Source organism: Alexandromys fortis, unplaced genomic scaffold (assembly GCF_014885135.2).
Source record: "Alexandromys fortis isolate MF-2015 unplaced genomic scaffold, M_Fortis_MF-2015_v1.1 scaffold_5, whole genome shotgun sequence".
NCBI lineage: Eukaryota > Metazoa > Chordata > Mammalia > Rodentia > Cricetidae > Alexandromys > Alexandromys fortis.
The window spans coordinates 17,230,795-17,249,425 of NW_026067924.1; the positions used below are offsets into that span (position 1 = coordinate 17,230,795).

The 18,631-nt window shown below is 44.5% G+C and overlaps 1 protein-coding gene across 1 annotated transcript; it reads right to left on the bottom strand.

The window, feature by feature from the left end:
- Nucleotides 1-2,680: 2,680 nt before the first annotated feature.
- Nucleotides 2,681-12,200, bottom strand: Gpx6 (glutathione peroxidase 6). Its single transcript, XM_050142468.1, has 5 exons — nt 12,069-12,200; nt 10,610-10,763; nt 5,702-5,819; nt 5,157-5,256; nt 2,681-3,495 (listed from the first exon to the last, which is right to left on the bottom strand). Exons 1-5 carry the CDS (start codon nt 12,153-12,155, stop codon nt 3,289-3,291), a joined length of 666 nt encoding a protein of 221 aa, XP_049998425.1. The 5' UTR covers nt 12,156-12,200; the 3' UTR covers nt 2,681-3,288.
- Between the last annotated feature and the right edge of the window lie 6,431 nt (nt 12,201-18,631).

The following is an 18,631-nucleotide window of genomic DNA, read 5'->3' on the forward strand; positions in this document are numbered from 1 at the left end:
AAAAATAAACAGCCTCTAAACTCAACTCTCTGCCGCAGACCGCAAAGTGCAGTAGGGAAACTGGGAATGTCCTGGGACCGAAGGGACAGGTACGGGCTCAGGACCCCCAAGACCAAGTCCTCAACACAAAACTTGGAATGTCCTGGGACCGAAGGGACAGGTATGGGCTCAGGACCCCCAAGACCAAGTCCTCAACACAAAGGAGATTTATTTGCCGCAGAGAGACAAAGGTCCTGGAATAAGAAAGACAGGAGACAGAGGACGAGGCAGAAGGAGGGATAAGGAATATTGGGGGTGGGGTGAGGCCAAGGACTGCCTCTGGGTAGAAAGGACACAGACTAGGAGGTTTATAAAGAGCAGGCAAATGGAGGTTTATAAAGATAAAAGGAGAAACCCCGTGTTAGGATAATGTGTTTAATTCTGATTCACCATCTTAATTAGGGTAACCAAAAGGGAGCGTTTGATTATTGGACTTCAATGATTTGATTGCTGGACCTTGGTAGTCTGCCTCCAGAGGAGGAAGTGGCCAAATAAGAGAATAGACCTCGGTGGCTTGCTTTCAGTGTATAATCTGATAGTTTTAGCAGGGCAGAGGGGATGGGGGAGAAGAGAAAGGCCAGCCAGAGCTACGGTTGCCATGCTCAGCTTGGCTAGAGACCCTCGTGAGACCAAGTGAGGTCCTTGTCCCAGAACCCGGTTCTCTGAGTGAGGACCCTCATGAAAGATTTTGTGCTGCTGACCATCCTTTAGGTTGTGAGCAATCACAACTTACGATTACATGATCGATTGTGGGAAAGTTTGGCTTAAGAAAATTGCTCCAGCAAAAATACTTAATTGTGGTGATAAGTAAAAGAGTTATATAGATATTCTGAGCACTGCCACACACCAGAGCGCCTCGGGCACGCCAGTTGGCCCCTTTCTAGGTAATATGCACAGTTTTCCTCCAGAACTAAGATCCGTCATAGACATTGGCTGAGGAGTGAAATGGGACTTTTTTTTCCTTTTGTTCCTTTTATAAAGACTTTTACGGTATTACTATGGTCATTATCATTTGGTCCCATATCACAAACCAACTCTCACATCTCATACAGCAGGGACATTTCTGTTTCTGCTTCCCCCAGCTTTGGCTGCGTTATGATTTGGATATGAAATGTCCAGCACAGACTCACGGCTTTCAACACTTGCTCCTCAGCTGATGGTGGCTTTGGGGTAGGCTGTGGTCCTTTAGGACGTAAGTGACTGCAGGGCAGGGTTCTATGGCATACAGCCTGTCCTGCTGAGATCTCAGCAATCACCTCACACGCTTGCTGCCAGAGAAACATCGCAAGCTGTCGAACTCATCATCAACTAGGAACCAAAGCAAGTCCTTCCTCCCTTATGTGGCATTTGTATTTGGCTACACAGGCAAGAAAAATAACGAATATAGGTTCCTCAGAACAGCGTGTATTTTCCCTCAAACAGAGGCTGAGCATCTGTGTTCTTTAGAGCAGCAGCGGACCTAAGGCCTCAGAGATTCTCAGGCACAGAACACATGGGCTGTGACAAGCCCAAGTTCCCTGTTGCTAGGAGATTTTCAGGGCACCTCCAAGCCCTGAGAGTCAAGTGTACCAAATTCCTAGACCCAGATGTTGTAACGTTAGCTGCTGTAAGAACCAAGGGGCTTGCCTAGACACGGCTCAAAAGCTGGAACACTAGCTCTGGGATCCCAATACCTAAGGCTTGGGAGCAGCAGAACTAGCTGATACAATCACCACCAGCTCCTGATAAGGGCAGATTACAATTAGTGGCAAGCAGGTAACAGAGTAATAAGCCCCCACCCTACACGCTGGGAGCAGTAAGTCTCTGCACTGTGGAACCCGTCGCCATAAGCCTGTAGTCTTCCAGACTTGTAGCTATAACAAGCCCTGGAACCTGACACTAGACCATAATCCCTGTAACACTCAAGGGCCAGAACTACAGACACCAGAAAAGCTACTTTTCCTGCTTCAGTTTTCCATCTGAATAGAACAGAGTACATTAGTCAGCTGACCACTAACGGTGGGGCTTTCTGTAGGGCTTTTGCACCTCGATAAAGATCAGATTTTGTTGCTTTTTGACATTTTGTTCTGTTTATGTGCTTTCAGATTTTAATGGTAAGTATGAATCAATTTTATAATAGAAATGAGAGAGGAGGGAGGGGGGGAGGGAGAGGGAGAGAGAAAGAGATTCTTTCAGAAACAAGAAGTCCTCTTTTGTCGGGGCTTGGAGAGCTGGGCTGAAAGACCAGAACAGAAGGCACAGAGAGGTCTGGCTCTAAAACGTCTATGAGCTAGGCGTGACAGCAGTACCTGTGTTCCTAGCTATTTGAAAAACTGAGACAGGAGGATTGGAAACTCAAGGCCAGCCTGGGCTACATACAGAGGTCTGTGCTTTAGGTCTGAGCAGCAATGTGTCTGCAGCACCACTTGATGCTTTTAGTAGTACCAAGGAAGATTCTAGAACACTTCTGAGAATACCAGAATGTTGGAGATGTGTAAGTGGCAAGGTCAAGAAAGCACATAATAGGGACTGAGAAACATCACTTGGAGTCCACTGCTGCGGGGTCTTTGATTATTTATTGATCATTATCTTGAGACAGCAGTCACAGGAACAAATTTAAAGACATGAAAAGTCAGGGCGAGAGCAAAGTACATCCTTTGGTGTGAAAGACATCCATGGCCAGGAGCTGGGACTGGAATGTGCTAACAGGAAGGCACCCAGGAAGGTTCTGGTCGGGTATCATCCAGAGGGGCCCTGGGGCCTACGGGGATGGAGATGACCCTTCCTTCATGCCAGGTGAGGTTTCTGCTCTCAGCCTTCAGAATCCCCTAAGAAAACTACAAGATCACCACCTAGGGGACTAGACAGAAGAAGAGCTTAACAAAGCATCCCCAGTTTGGGAGGAGAGGAGGCTGGAAAGGGAGCCCAGAGGGTCGTCTACCCATTTCCACTTCCTTTAACTCACTGGGACCCTTGCGGGATTGCTGTTTTTAGGTGGATAGGATTGTCTGGATCATCAACTCTAAAATATGACTTCCTTTTGGAATAGTTTAGGAAAACTTGATATAGCAGAGCCTGATATCTGGGTAAATAGATTTTCTTTTCCTTAATTTTCAATGCATGTGCACACCTACCAGAACTACACTTCTGTATACAGTCATACAGAGCTGTCCACACAAGCATTAGGAGGGACCTAGGCAGTGTTGTAGGCTTTGGTCATACAGAGGCTGGCGAAGGAGTGGAGCAAAGGCATTCTGTGTAAGGTATATCCTAGTGGGTCTGGGTTTGGTTTAGGTACTCCATGATGTCGGATTGGACAGTGCTGACAGGGGTGTGGTGGAACCAGCGCATGACAGGCACTCCATCGGACCCCACCAGGAACTTCTCGAAGTTCCAGCGGATGTCATGGACCTTCATGGGATTCCAGAAGAGATATTCCGTAGAGCCCAAGAGTTCAGAGGTGGGAGGACAGGAGTTCTAGAGCAGAGATACAAAAAATGGAAAGATGAAAAGATAATCTCGTTTCTGCTTCTGTGTTGTCCAGCCTCCTCTCGGCTGCTGTAAACCTTACTGTTTGAAGCTCCACATGCTTCCAGCCCCTCCCAGACCAACAGTATACGACTCCCAGCACAGCAAGGACGCTCTAGCCAGCGTGGAGAGTGTGGCAGTCAGCGAAAAGCACCTCACGTTCCTGCCTCTCCTTTACTCTCATGAATTTTAGTCATGAGTAAAATAATACCTTCAGCTGTGCATGGTGGCACACACCTTTAATCCCAGCACTCGGGAGGCAGAGGCAGGCAGACCTCTGAGTACGAGGCCAGCCTGGTCTCCAGAGTGAGTTTCAGGACAGCCAGGGCTACACAGAGAAAGCCTATCTCAAAAAAAAAAAAAAAAAGAAAAAAAAAAAAGGTTTCTTTCAGCAATTCATGATTTCTATGGTTTCAGCTCCCATAGGTGATAATGAGTTGGCTTTAGAGCAGGAGCTCCCAGACTTTGGGACTTCATAAGCCAGAAAAGCTCAATAGCTGTTTTGACAATGAGGAAAATAAAAATCTGCTGTAACTATAAATTGAAATCTTAAGATAATTTATGTGTTTACTCTCCTTTTATTTTCTTTAGATTTATTTTTAAATTGTATGTATATATGTGTGTATCTCAGGTGGTTGTGTACACCTGTGAGTACAAGGCCTGCAAAATTTAGAACAGGGTGTCGGATCCTTGGCTGAACATGTGGTTGAAAGCTGCATAGACATGGGTTCTGGGAAATGATCAGGAAGATCAGTGTGTGTTCTCAGCTGCTGAGCCGTCCCTCCAGCTCCATACTATTTACTTTTTTTTTTTAAATTAGTTTCACTCAACAGCCCAAGTTGGTCTGAACCTCAGTGCGTAACCCAAGTTGACTATGAGCTCAGTTTCCCAAGCGCTGGGACTTCAAGTATGAGTCTCTCCATCCGATAGGACTTTTAATTATTAATCAGCTGTGTATGAATAATATCACTGTTTCTCTTAAAAGGGGGCCTTGTTATGTAGCTGACTTACCTGGACTATGGACTACATTACCCTGAATTCACAGCCATCCCCCTGCCTCTGCATCCTGAGTACTTATTATTGGAATTAATAGTTGCCTTTTCTATTTAATAAGCAGATCTGTTGTTTCAGCTTGCTGTGGATGAGTGAACGTATCTATAGGCACAGCTTTGTCTGCAGACCACCCTCCGGGGACAAGCGACTAAAAGATCCTTGTTGGGAAGGTCCTTCTTTCCTGCTGTTCTGCGGTTATAATACTCGGTGGTTCTTCTCCCTTGGCACTCTCTTTTACCCATGTTTATGTCATCTCCTGACTTAATAATAGTTCCTTCCGATAAGAGACTAATCTACTAATAACGGTTAACATGTATCTCACAGTTTCTTGAAAAAAAATAGGGATTTGATTAATGATTATAGAATAAACAGATCATTAATGTTCAGCAGGGGAGATTAATCCACATCAGAGCTACCATGGATATTTCCTCTGCTGGAAGCCAAGGCCTCATGTCTGTGAATGGACTCCTTAAGGAGTCCCATCCCATTGTAGATACCAGCCCCATTGCTTCCAGAGAATCCTAGCTGATTGATCCATGCCATGTTTGCTTACTTACCTTTAGGAAAGAAAAAATCTTTTGTTCGTTTTCTCCATTCACATCCCCCTTCTCAAAGAGCTGGAAATTGGGGACATAGCCACCGCCTGGACGCACATATCTGCAGTGAAATAAGGAATTAAATCAAGGAAGGTTAGGACTGGTCACCAACTGTCCTCACAAAGGGATGGAAAGAACTGTAGAAAGAGAGAGGAGGAAGAGGGGGGTCTCTGGGATCAGGATTCCAAGTGGAGCTTCATAGAATCAGAAAATTCCAAGAGGAAGGGCATACTTTGCCCCCAGATTTCCTGGCCCATCTCCATTTCCGATGTGTCCTTCTTTCCCCTGAATGTCTATTCCTTAGGTCTTCCCTATTCTCACCCTCAAAGAAGCCAAGTGTGGAGAGAGTACTTGGGCATTTCCTGAGGGTTACATGGAATTCTAGGTATCATAATGCCATTCTTCAACCCATTGTTCCATCACCTACCTAGTTAGAAGATTCTGGAACGGGAAGGTATCTAGGCAAATGTGGAAAGGGCATCCGTAGGGCCCCATATAGTACTCACTTGAGTCCAAGGAGAATCTCTGAGTTTTTCCCAGGTTCTTGTTTTCCAAACTGGTTGCAAGGAAAGCCCAAAACGATGACATTGAAGCTCTCCAGCTCCTCCTGCAGTTTGTTTAGTTCTGTAAGCAGAGGGTGAGCAGCATGGGTGGACTCCCCGAATATGACCCAAGGGACCACAAGGTTCACCCTCTCGTCACGTGAATACACCAGAGACTGTGAAAAGCTACAGACATTGAATAATAGGCAGCGGAAACAGCTATAACCCAGGTCTCTGGGAACTTTCTCAATGGCTGCTGATCTTGAGGCACAGGGTTCCCTAAATCTCATTGCTCTTCACCGTGCATACAGAGAGGTTATTTAAAGGAAACAGACACGGACTGATTAGACTTACGAGAAAACCTGCTTGATTCTGAAAGGAGGCTAGACTCAGAGTGCATTGTCTTCATTAGCCGGGTGGATAGGTTGACCAGATGTTTTATAAGGAGAAGGCCAACAAAATGGGAACTCTCCTGTCCTCCCACCGTGTCTCGTGGTGACAACCTCTGACACTACCCCATCACTCTCCCAGAAGCACTCTTGGCTGTTGCATGTTAGAAGTAACAGAAAAATCAGAAAACCAGAGTCTGGCTGCAGTGCTCACCTATAATCTCAGCACTGGGGAGATAGAAGCAGGGGGATGGCCATAAGTCATAGGTCAGCCTGATCCATATGGTGAGTTCCAGGCCAACCAAGTCTACATAGTTAGACACTGCCTTAAAAAAAAGAGAGAAAAATCCAAACCTGGCTACATAGTATTCTCTACCTGACCTCAATACCAACTAACTAACACCATTTTCACCTCCGTAGGCTCCAGGCCACAGCATGAACTGTTCTTCACACACCAAGAGTCTCTTATGTGTCTGCTCAGACTTGTGCCCCTGCTCTGTTTTCAGTCCTTTGCAGTTTGGAGTTACTCCTCAGAACCAGCCGCTAAGCTCATCTAGGCTCAGCATTGCTTGCTGGTGTCTCCCCTGAGAACCTCTGCTTGGAGGAGAGTGTCTTTGTGTTTTAATATGTTTCTTGTGTATTTTATGTGAGATATCTATTTAATAAATGTAATATACAATTTATTTTGAGACAGAATTTCAAATTTAGTTTGAGATGGCTTCTAGCTCACTCTGGAGCCAAGGATGACCTTGAAATTTTGACCCTTCCCCTTCCCAGTGCTGGGATTAGCAACTTGCTGATGGAGGAGGGTCATCTGTCTATGTGTTACTCTCATTGGTTAATAAAGAAACTGCCTTGGCCTTTGATAGGACAGAAAATTAGATAGGCAGAGTAGACAGAACAGAAATCTGGGAAAAAGGGAAGTGAGACACAGGCTATAGCTCTCCTCTCCAAGATGGACACAGGTTAAGATCCTTCCCGGTAAGCCACCACCTCATGGTGCTACACAGATTATTAGAAATGGGTTAAAGCAAAATGTGAGAATTAGCCAGTAAGAGGCTAGAGATAATGGGCTAAGCAGTGTTTAAAAGAATACAGTTTCTGTGTAATTATTTTGGCTAAAGCTAGCCGATGGCTGGAAGCTGGGTGGCGCCCCACTGCTCCTTCTACAAGGATCAGAAGTTCAAGACCAACCTTGTCTACTGGAGACCTTGTCTCAGACAAACAGGAAAGTGAGGAAATAGCAGGTGCTGATAAGAAATAACATCCAAGGTATTTCATTATGCAAAAGAGCAAGGTGAAAAATAATTTGTGTATCTGTACTCTTATCTCGCTCAAACACACACACACACACACACACACACACACACGAGAGAGAGAGAGAGAGAGACTAATTTCAGGAAATATATACTATAAACTATGACAAGTCACTTATAGGCACCATGCCTATTAAACCCTTTTGTATCTTCTGAATGCAGTGAAGTATTATATAATCGACATATGTATCAAAATTAAATATAAAAAATTCCCTCAGACCTACCCGAATGCTAGTCAAGTACTCCACCATTCTCTTACTCCTAGAATTAAATTATAACAACTTCCCAAATACCATATTTTCAACTATTTGAAGGAAAGAAAATCCACATTTGTTAACTGATACTAAACTGATTCGGGCTTTTAGATTCTTGTGGTTTCTAAACATTTAATGCATAGCATTTCAGGTTTTCCTTAAAGTGGATTTCACATAAGAAGATAGGAATATAGTGGTTAAGAGCACTGACTGCTCTTCCAGAGGACTCGGGTTCAGTTCCCAGTACTTACACTGCATCTCACGACTATCTGTAACTCCAGTTCCAGAGAATTCCATACCTCTTCTGACCTCTATGGGCACTGCATGCATAGGTTCACATAGTATGGTTCACATACACATAGATACATATATACATGCATACAGACAGACAAAACAGCCATATACATAAAATTAAATTTAAAAACAAAAGACAAGAACAAAAACCCTGTAATTTCACCACTAAACTGAAACAAGTCTTTAGCTTCTCTGGAAATCTGAGCCAGTTGTTTGGCTGTGATTTGTATCATGTGGTATTTTATTTATTTATTTATTTTTAATTTCCTTGAGACAGAGCTTCATGTAGCCTGGCTGGCCTCGAATAGAATATGGAACCAACAGTGACCTTGAACTCCTGATTCTCCCTCATCCACCTCCCAGGCTATACTATTAACGTCTGTCTGAGGAAGTGGCATTGCCACACAATCATGGCTATGTCAAGCACCTTTCTCTGAATAACTTCAAAATACCAAAATCTGATGATACATGTCCTAGAGGAGACATCGCAATATACACCAATTTAAGTTGTATTTAGGAAGCAGAAAATTATGGAATCTGTAATTATTTTAGCTGCATTAAAACAAATTGATAGAGTGCAACAGCATTGTTCACAAGTATAATCCAAGCATTTGGGGGCAGAGAAAGAAGAATCATGAATCTGAAAAAGTGAGATCCTATCTCGAAAATTACTTTTGAATAGCACCTGATATTTTTGAATAGTCAAGTAGGTAGCAATGTTAATATATGGAATTTGTGAAAACTTATTCCTGTATTATTTTGGCCCATTTATCTGTAGCATATGATTCAATAAACCTTTCAAATTTGTTGTGAATATTCTTATAATAATAATGTTCTTAGCATGTCAAAAATTATATCTAACACTTGTACAATTCATGTAGAAATTTATATGACCTTATCTGGGTTTTTTTTTTTTTTTTTTGTCTGAGACAGGATTTTTCAATGTAGTGTTGGATCTTGTCCTGGAACTCACTCTGTAGACCAGGCTGGCCTCAAACTCACAGAGATTTGCCTGCCTCTGCCTCCCAAGTCCTGGGATTAAAGGCCCACACTACCATTGCCCGGCATGACTTTATCTGGATTAACAAAAATATATAATTCTTCTATGATGACACAATAGGGAGATGGAGCATTCTCCCATATGTATCGCTCTTCAAGCAGCCTTCATGCCAGTTACAGCGGCTTGGATAAAAAAACTCCTGTCATTTCAGCGTTCCTCTGGAAAATAAAAGACCATTCTTATATCCTGGTGGTGGCTGTGGTAGTGGTGGTGATGTGTGTGTGTGTGTGTGTGTGTGAGAGAGAGAGAGAGAGAGAGAGAGAGAGAGAGAGAGAGAGAGAGAGAGAGAGAGGTGGAACCATGGTAGATGTTTGGTATTTTCCTCCATTGGTCCCATCTCCTGTTTCCCTACTTTATGATCTATGACATACACTGTATTTTTTGAGATCATCTCTCTCTGAGAAGAGGTCACTTACCTAGACTGGCTGGACAGTCAGCATGAGAAATCCACCTGCCTCCTCTCCTCTGGTCTCCCAGTTCTCTGGTCTCCCAGTTCTAGGCTTACAAGCATGTGCCTCTACCACGTTTGGATTCTTGTAGGTTCTAGGGAACTGAATACAGGTCTTCGTGCATGTTCAGCAGGCACTTTATGCACTGAGACGTCACCCTAGCCTCATGATATTTGTTTTTATTTTGATACAGGGTCTTAAGAAGTAATTCAATGGTTGAGAATGACTTTGAACTCCAGATCCCCCTGCCTCCCGCTCACAAGTGTTAAAATGTCAGGTTTGTCCCACTGTGCAATGTGATGCTGAGGACCAATCCTAGGACTTCGTGTATGCTCGATAAGCATGCTGCCTGCTGAGCCACACCTCTAACACATAACCTGTATTCTGACTCCCCATTTTACTCCATTGAATGCAAACCAATCTCCTTTATTCTAGGTTCTGACCTGGGAGTCACAGGAAGGATTTGGTGTTCTATCAATCAACTCTTAAGAACATCAACATCACCATATGCAAACATAATCAGCCACGACCAATCAAGAATGCTCCCCAATCATGTCTAAACACCCCCCCACACACACAGTCTAAAGCACAAAATGACCACTTGCCACCCTGCCAATATAAATGATCACAACTGCTTTACCACTTACAGTCACAGCCTGTCTGTTTCTCTCACCATATAGATCTGATTTCTTAAGATAACCAATCACATGATTGCCTCTTCTTCATTTCCTGCCAGCCTCTAATCCACAGCAAAGGTCCAGTTCCTAGGATCTTTCCCCACACTACTTGACACCAGCTCAGATGGCCTGAATGTTTTCTATCCCTTTCTGAGAAGCCTCCATGTCTCCCTTTGGCAGATGCACAACAACTCCGGCTTGTTCAAGCACAGATGCGCTCTTAGTGGTCGTCCAGCATTTCCTGGGGGAAAACCTTAGTGCTTAGTGGAGATAATTCTGGCATGGAAAGCAGCAGAATGGCGAGATTTAGGGGAATAGAGTCAGTGTGCTCATTCATTCCTCGATCCCAGCAGCACAGGGAAAACCGTCTCCATTCACGATATGGTGATGTGACAAGCTGGTTCTGAGAGAGAATTGCAATTTGAGTTCTTACCAGGGTAAGTGGCCGTCAGGCCGCAGAAGGACGCCACATTGACAAAGAGGACGTGCTTCCCTGCATACCGCTGGAACTGAACATACTCCCCGCCATCCAGGGTCTTGGCTCCGTACTCATAGATGGTGCCATTCACCCCCTTGTTGCAGTCCACCTGCAATAGAACACACGCAGCTGTGGCGGTATGGCCTAGTAAGTGATAATTCTCCACACCTGCCAGCATTTTCCAAACACTTGAAGATTTTTTTTCACCCTGTAACTTAAAATTGTAAGAACTGAAGAATTTCTGTTTGAGGAACTCCACATCCAAGCAGGCCTTGGTGGTGGGCACAGACCTGGGTGCCCCTTAGAGGGTGCCCTCTCCAGTGGGCTATGACCTCACTTGATAGAAGGGTAACCTGGGACTTTACAGCTGCCAATCAGAAGTTTACATACCTCCTTACCCTCCACATCCCCATTAACAGAGGTCAAAGCTCAAAGGTCAGAGTTAATGACTTATATAAGCCTCGTGAGAGCATTTTAGAAATGTCTGGGCTCCCAAGAAGATACTGGATCAAAAGCTCTAGCCCTGGGACCCAGTCACCAGTGGATTCTCCGTTAGCTAAGGTCTGGGAATTAACGTGCTCTGTGATGAGATTGTTCCTCGCCTTTTACAGAAGGGAGTGGGAGCTGACAAAAGTAGCTGAAAGCCATAAGTGAGGTTGAGGTTTTCAACGAGTTTCTCTGATATTAAAGTTAAGATATATAGGTTTCTGTCCCACTAGCCCTATTCTGTCTCCTAAGATGCATGCATGAATTTTTTTTAAAAAAACAGGGATGGACACTGACTCTCCATGTGGATACTTTTGGATATGAGGCTCTCTTTCTGGCTCCTTGTGAGGACTTTTGGCTACAGCCCCACAGTGTGATCCTTTCCCTGGAGCAGCACCAAGATCTGAGAAGTCCTTACACTGAGCTGAGCTCTCTGTTCACCTCCCCCCATCAGTCTCTGTGTCTTAATAGTCACTGAAGAAAAGTCCCCTTTCCCTAACCCCGGAGCCCAGTCCAGGTCTGCCCCCCCCCTTGGTTTGGTCCAATTGGTTTGAGAACAGTCTCTCTCCCAACTCACTTGCTACTTAACCACTCATTTCCCAGAACCCAAGGGGCTGCTCCAAAGTGCAGATCAGCGCGGGATAGAGCAGATCCTGATTGTCACAGGGAGCTGGGGAAGGGGTAGCTCAAAGATCCACAAAGTGCAGAGAAGCAGAGAAGATATACGAGGAAAACGCAATAAAGCACGGTGAACAGAGGCAGGCAAGGTGCTGTGGCAGAGGGCCTCAGTGGCAGAAGTCTGCAGAGAAAGGCTGTCAGGCAGCTCTCTCCCTTCAAGAGCAGGATCCTGAATCTCTCGGTAGCTGCAATTACTTATCAGATGTTGGAATCTGTTTAGATCCCGGGCCGGGTGAGGGGAGTTGCTTACCTTTGCTTTTTGAGGACCCAGAGACTCCTGAGCCAAGGCAGCTAGAAATAGTGTGAAAAGACAGGGGACCCAGAACTGCTGGGCCATGGCTGTACAAGGAACACAGGGCGAGTCTTGAACCTCAGGAACTGCGATCCCTTTTGAGTGTCCCCAGCAGGCAGCAGTCTGGAGATGCACAGCCAATCACAGAGCTCCTTTCACTCTCCTCCCCTCTCCTCTCCACCTCACCCTCGCTCTTCTGATGGAGGAGCCGCGTGAATAGGCACGTGTTCTCCAGGTGAAGGTGAGATGAAGGCAGACACCTTTCTGTCTGGAACCTGAGAGGCTGTGCCTCCCCTCTCCAAGTGGTTGGGGTAACTCGTGCCAATGAACCACAGCCTCCTTTCCCACAACATGTTCACAAGGTTTGCATGCAAACTAAAGTTAGAAAAGCCTTGACTCAGATTGTCAATGCGGCGCAGCCTGGAGAGGCAGGCACTTGCAGCCTGAGGAGTTCTCTTCCCCCATAGAGACCCCTGCTCCTGCTCAGGTAAAGCCAGATCCTCAACTATGCCTTTGAAAAGAACTCGGGACCAGAGAGAACAAAGCAGGCAGTATATCAGGTATTTAGACAAAGAGGCATGAAGGGAAGGGCAGAGCACAGACCCAAAACATAGCTGGACATTCTGCTGTGGTTTTCTAAGCCGATCCGCAAATCCTGTAATTTACAGCAAGATTAAGTGAAGCTCAGAATTTAAGTAATGTTTAAAAGTAAAAAAATGCACGCACTGGTTCAGTTTGTAAAGACTTAAATTTTAATTTAGTATTTTGTGTATGGTGTGTGAGCGTGCATGAGGAGGTCACAGAAGAGCTGTGTGTGGCTAGTTGTCTCCTACCTTACATGGGTGCCTGAGACTAAACAGAAATCATGTTTGCGAAGCTGACACCTTTATAACTGGAGTTACCTTGTGTCAGTGGCCATGAGAAACAGGTGGCAACCAGTGTTCAGATGTCAGCCCACCCCGGGGTATGGTTAATCTATCTGCTGGGGGGATTAATCCTGTCCAAAGTCGGCAGGGGTATTGACTCTGAAAGCTGTTGCTCACTTTTGCTGAAGCAGCTTGGTGTCTTCCCAAAATCTGCATTGTAGTGTGTAATCTCATGTGATGTTTATATGTAATCTCATGATTGCGTCTTAATTTTACGGGCACGTATATCTGTGGGTGGTCAGGCTTAGCTATATAGTTTTTATATATAGAACAGATGCTGGGACTTGCTTAATAATTGGACCTTTTCGGCCCACAAGGACTGGAGATATTTAAAAGCCTGCCTTATTCTTTTGCTTACTGGATGACTTTGCCCACCCCTTAAGACCTCCAGTGAGAGAATTTAGTCACGTAGCCAGAGACCTTGGTTCCCACATAGCTCCATTCTGTTCCCTGAACTACCTCCCAGCAACTATCTTCCAATTGACAGGACACGCAGTCATGAAAGGAGTATTTTATATAGATCACAGTTGGGACCTTCAAAGATAAAGGCAGATCCTGGCTCAGAGAATTGCCTTTGTTTTGCGTGTGTATATAAAAACTGGAATCTTTACAGAACAGGAGAAGAACGGCAAAAGAAGAATAGAGAACATGATTGTAACAGTATGTGTGAACGCTCATTCCGTTACTTCTTGGGCTAGAACTTTTCTAAGTCCATCGTTGTGCTGAGGCCACCCACCTGAACCTTGACAGGGAGTCGCTAGAGCTCGACTCTGCTGGCCGCTGATAATCTTGCCATCCCTAGTTTGTTCATTTTTGCTGTTCTTTGGGTTTTGGTTTGGTTTTTTTGAGACAGAGTTTCTCTGTGTAGTCTAGAAAGGGTTTCTCTCTGTCAGGCCTGGTTGTTCTGGAACTAACTTTGTAGTTCAGGCTGGCCTAAACTCACAGAGATCCTTCTGCCTCTACTCCCAAGTGCTGGGATTAAAGGCATGCGCCACCATCGCCCGGCTTGACTCTTCTGTTTTGTAACACCTTTGTTTGGGACATTTTTAGGAAAACACGTTACTTCTGCAGCCAATTTTGGATTGATTTATTGTGATAAGATTTCTTGACTTTCAGGCAGCAGAAAGGGCAAACTGGATCCCAAGGTAAAGGTGTCTTTCTCTTCTCACACCCCCTTAATCTTCCCATCTTTTTTATTCTGCCTCAAGATGACTATCATTTGTTCTGTCCCTTCGAACTTCACCATTTAAACAACAACAAAAAAAGGTCAGATTTTTAAAATATGAAGCCAGGCTATTGGTGCTAAGCAATTTGGTTTTGCCCCTCACTCTGGCCCCCAGGGAAGACTTCCTTAACAGAGGCAGAACAAAACAAGGGGCACACATTCCTAGTGGCAAGTTATCAAAGAGAAAGCTTTAGGCCACGAGTCAGGAAGGACCTGGCCTTCGTTTTCCTCCTCTGCAGATACTTGTAATAATCTCTGCCCTGCCTGTTCTAAAATGTGTTATTGTGAAGGTTTAGAAGCAGCCAAAACGTTGCTCCAAAATCTTTGAAGTGGGTGAGAACTGTGTCTCCTCGCTGCCTCCTCTCACGTCCATTCCATCGACCTGGTTTTCACTGCCGGCTTAGACTCATCAGGAAGCCTTCCTCTCCAGGTCTTAGCCTTCTGTCATCCAGCTCCGCCACCCGCCCCGCCCCTTCCAAGATCAAACAAAGGGCCTTCTATGCCTTTGAGAAATGCGATCTGGATGGAGTCTAATTCTTTGCAACTCTTAGAAGGCACCCTTTTTGTTATCTGGAATCTCTGCATTCCTTCACAGTCCAGGATTTGACCGGACATCCAATGCAGCCACGCCACACTCAGGGCCCTGAGGCAGCTGTGCAGAAGGCGCCCCTCATAGTGCACATCTCCAAGATCTTCAGCCTTCTCCCATTCTCAGTTTTAAGAATAGCTGAACCTTACGGTGAGTGTATTTTCCCACTTTACAAACGCAAGCATAAACTTATAAAAGGTCACTTGACTTAATATTTCTGTTTGCTTTGTTCATCAGATGCACTAACTACACATATTAGGAACATGAAAAATGACATTTATTTATCTCTATCTGTTTGTTCATATGTTTCAGGATCCTACACCATAACCTTGGACAGAAGGCAACCTACTTTGTAGCCCAGGCTGGGTCTCAAAACTCATGACAAATCTCTGCTTCAGTATCCCGAGTGCTGGAGTTATAGGCATGAGTCACCCTGGCTTTCCAGTGATGCGTTTGTTGTAGTTTCCTTTTATTTACATTTTTGTGCACGTTTTGCCTTGTACTGCCTAATGCTTGAAGGAAACTCTGACTCAGGCTGGCTTTGTTCTGGTCCTGAGCTTTCATGATACCCGTAGCCCCAGCTTAAGGTCCTCCAGAGTCTCTGTCATTATTAGCAGAAACCCTACCTTCATCTGCTTCAGGAAATAGTTCTGGCAGTTGGTGGCACAAGAGGGAGACTGTGTAAAGATGAACAGGTGCCTTCTGGGGTGCTGCTCACACCCATTGTTCTCAGCACAGTGGACATCGGAGGTCCCACCATGTCCCCACATAACCACAGCATCTGAAACACTGTGACTGTTCTGGATGGAGATGCTCTAAACATGTAACCAATGGCCACCAAAGGGCTGAAATCTCCCCCTGAGTCCTATGCTAGATATCAGGAAAGGTTGAGGCCCAGCTATCAACCAGAGGAAGAACTTTACTCCCATGTAGACATTTCACACAGGGCTGACAGCTTGCTTGACAGGCCAGAGTTGAAACAATGTTGGATCAATGTTGGGAGCGACAACGTATTAATCAGGACTTAGATAAGAACAGCCTTTGCCCTCTATGTAAACCTAAACCCTAGTTCAGTATCCCAGAGATGGTCCTGAAGGTCATTAGACCTCTTTGCTTGTCCTTCTTCCCAAAAGGCCACAATGAATGAATTCTTCCTTCTCTGCTTTTCACTACTGTTTCTTTAGTTGGCCTCCTGGAAAGTGCTGACTATCGAGACTGCCAGACCCAGGTTTTGAACATGATAGCTCCAATAACAATGTCCACAGTGCTCACAAGAGTTACTGTCTCATTTGGGCATAGAACAAGATGTCTCCCAAAAAAGCATAGTCCCAAGGTTGCTGTAACTTAGGTTTACTTTTCTCTGAGAAGAAAGGAGAATGCTTATATCAGGCTAAATTTCAGAGATGAGACTAAAAGATTATTGTATTAATTTATTTTCAAATTTATTTTCTTCCCTCCTGTCCCCCTTTTTTCCTAAAGTGGGTCTCACTCTCCACATTAGGTTGACCTTCACTTCTTGGAAATCCTTTTGTCTCCCCTTTTAAAACCTGGCCATACAGTTGTGCACTACCTCACTTCAGAGTCTTAATGTTTTCTCCAATTTTGAGAAACTCAGCTCTTTTGGTGATGTTGTTGTTTTTTATTTTTTTACTCTGGCTTTTTGGGGGTCCCATCACTCAGCTCCCAAAGAAATCACGTGCAGAACCTTATTATTACTTATGAATGTCTGACCTTAGCTTGGCTTGTTTCTAGCCAGCTTTTCTTAACTTATTCCGCCTACCTTTTCCCTCTGAGCTTTTATCTTTCTCTTACTTCTGTAAATCTTCCTTTACTTCTTATTCTGCAGCTTGCTCCTTGAGTCCTCTCTCCTTCTTTTCTCTTGTTCCTTCCTTTGTCCAGAGTTCTTCCATTTATTCTCTCTCCCTGCCAGCCCTGCCTGTCCTTTCTCCTGCTTTGCTATTGGCCATTCGGTGCTTTATTAGACCATCAGGTGTTTTAGACAGGCAAAGAGTCACAGCTTCATGGAGTTAAACATCTGTAACACAAATAAATGCAACACATCTTTACATTGTTAAACCAATGTTTCAGAGCATAAGCAAATGTAACACACCTTAAAATAATATTCTACAACATTGTGATCAGTGATATCTCACCTTGAGAAGACCAGGACATGACAGTATTACTCTAAAAGTCTAGAACCTCAGCATACATATATTCCAGCTATGTAATCTATACATAGAAAGGACAGGCACAGAAAGTGAAGCGGCTGGTCACCCTGACCTTGCACAGCCCTGGATAAAAGCCAGTCTGCTTCTGTTGCTATAGTGAAAAGTTAGGGCTCACTAAGACTCTGGATTATATTATATCCGATTGACCAAGGCTTTATTATTATTATTATTATTATTATTATCATCATCATTTTTTTTTTTGGTTTTTCAAGACAGGGTTTCTCTGTGGCTTTGGAGCCTGTCCTGGAACTAGCTCTGTAGACCAGGCTGGTCTCGAACTCACAGAGATCCACCTGCCTCTGCCTCCCAAGTGCTCGGATTAAAGGTGTGCGCCACCATCGCCCGGCTTATTATTTTTATTTGGTATTAGAGTCACAACTTCACTGCCTTTTTGATATGTGTATACATATGTGTATGTGTGTGTACATGAACATGTGTGCTCATGTGGAGTCCAGAGGACAACCTTGGATATCATCCTCAGCAGCATCATCCACCTCCTTTGAGAATGGATCTCTCCTTGACCTGAAGCTCCTCAGCTGGGGCTAGACTGGTGGGCCAGGGGATCCTGCTGGAATATAGGATGCCTCCCTGTAACCCAGGCTGGCCTCAAACTCATGATGTAGCCAAGAATGATGCTGAACTAATTCCTTTGCCTCTTCCTTCTGAGTGCTGGGATTGCAGGAATGCGGTACCACACCCAGTTTGTGTACTGCTGGGAATTAAACCCAGGGCTACTTGCAAAATAGGCAAGTAATCTACCAACTGAGCTACATACATCCCAGCCCTTTTCTGTTCTGGGATTCTTATAAGGAGAGACAGAACACCAAAACTTTCTGCCAGGAAACCCATCTATTATGCCTTACTCTGACTTGGTGGATTCCCAGGTAGAGGCTGAAGCCTTTTATAACCTCCGTTGATCCTCCCTTTATTACATTTCATTTCGCTCCCTGGTGTGGTCGCATTACATTCTGGTGGTGTGGCCTGTGTTACAGGGTCGTTACAGACTTGATCATGTGCACGTCAATACTGATTATGCCACTTAGCTTCTCTTCCTTCTGGAAGGGTCTTTACCCCATCGCTAAGTCTGAGGTAATTTGTTATAGGAAAGTAACATGAACTTTAATAGAAAGCAAGGTGCAACTGTAACAAATACAAAAGTCAAGTCCGTGGAAATGAAAAATGCACAGAGACTGGAAAAAATGTGAGCGACATGATGGAAAAATGCTGTTTGCCTGACCGTTGCTAAACATGGATGTTACAAGTGCTTCCAGTGAGGGATCAGCGAGAGATGGGGGAATATATATTATTAAAAGCCAAAGGAAGGGATAAAGGAACTAAATAGATATTTCTCAAAAGAAGACAGATATGGTGCACAGCTGTAATGCCAGCACTTAAGAAGCTGAGACAAAGGATTGTTGCATTTGAGGCTAGCCTGGGCTACATTCAGATACCTTGTGTTTAAGAGAGAGGGAAAAAGAGAGAGAGAGAGAGAGAATATAGATGACCAACAAGTGTATAAAAAAATCAACATCACTGATCGACATCTAATTTCA

Bases quoted from the DNA above. Each gene is read 5' to 3' on its own strand.
- Gpx6 (XM_050142468.1), bottom strand. From the start codon at position 12,155: ATGGCCCAGCAGTTCTGGGTCCCCTGTCTTTTCACACTATTTCTAGCT. The intron at 5,820-10,609 runs GTAAGAACTCAA...CTCTGCTTACAG, and splicing joins CCTGACGGCCACTTACCCTG to AACTAAACAAACTGCAGGAG. The intron at 5,257-5,701 runs GTGAGTACTATA...ATTTCACTGCAG, and splicing joins GAGATTCTCCTTGGACTCAA to ATATGTGCGTCCAGGCGGTG.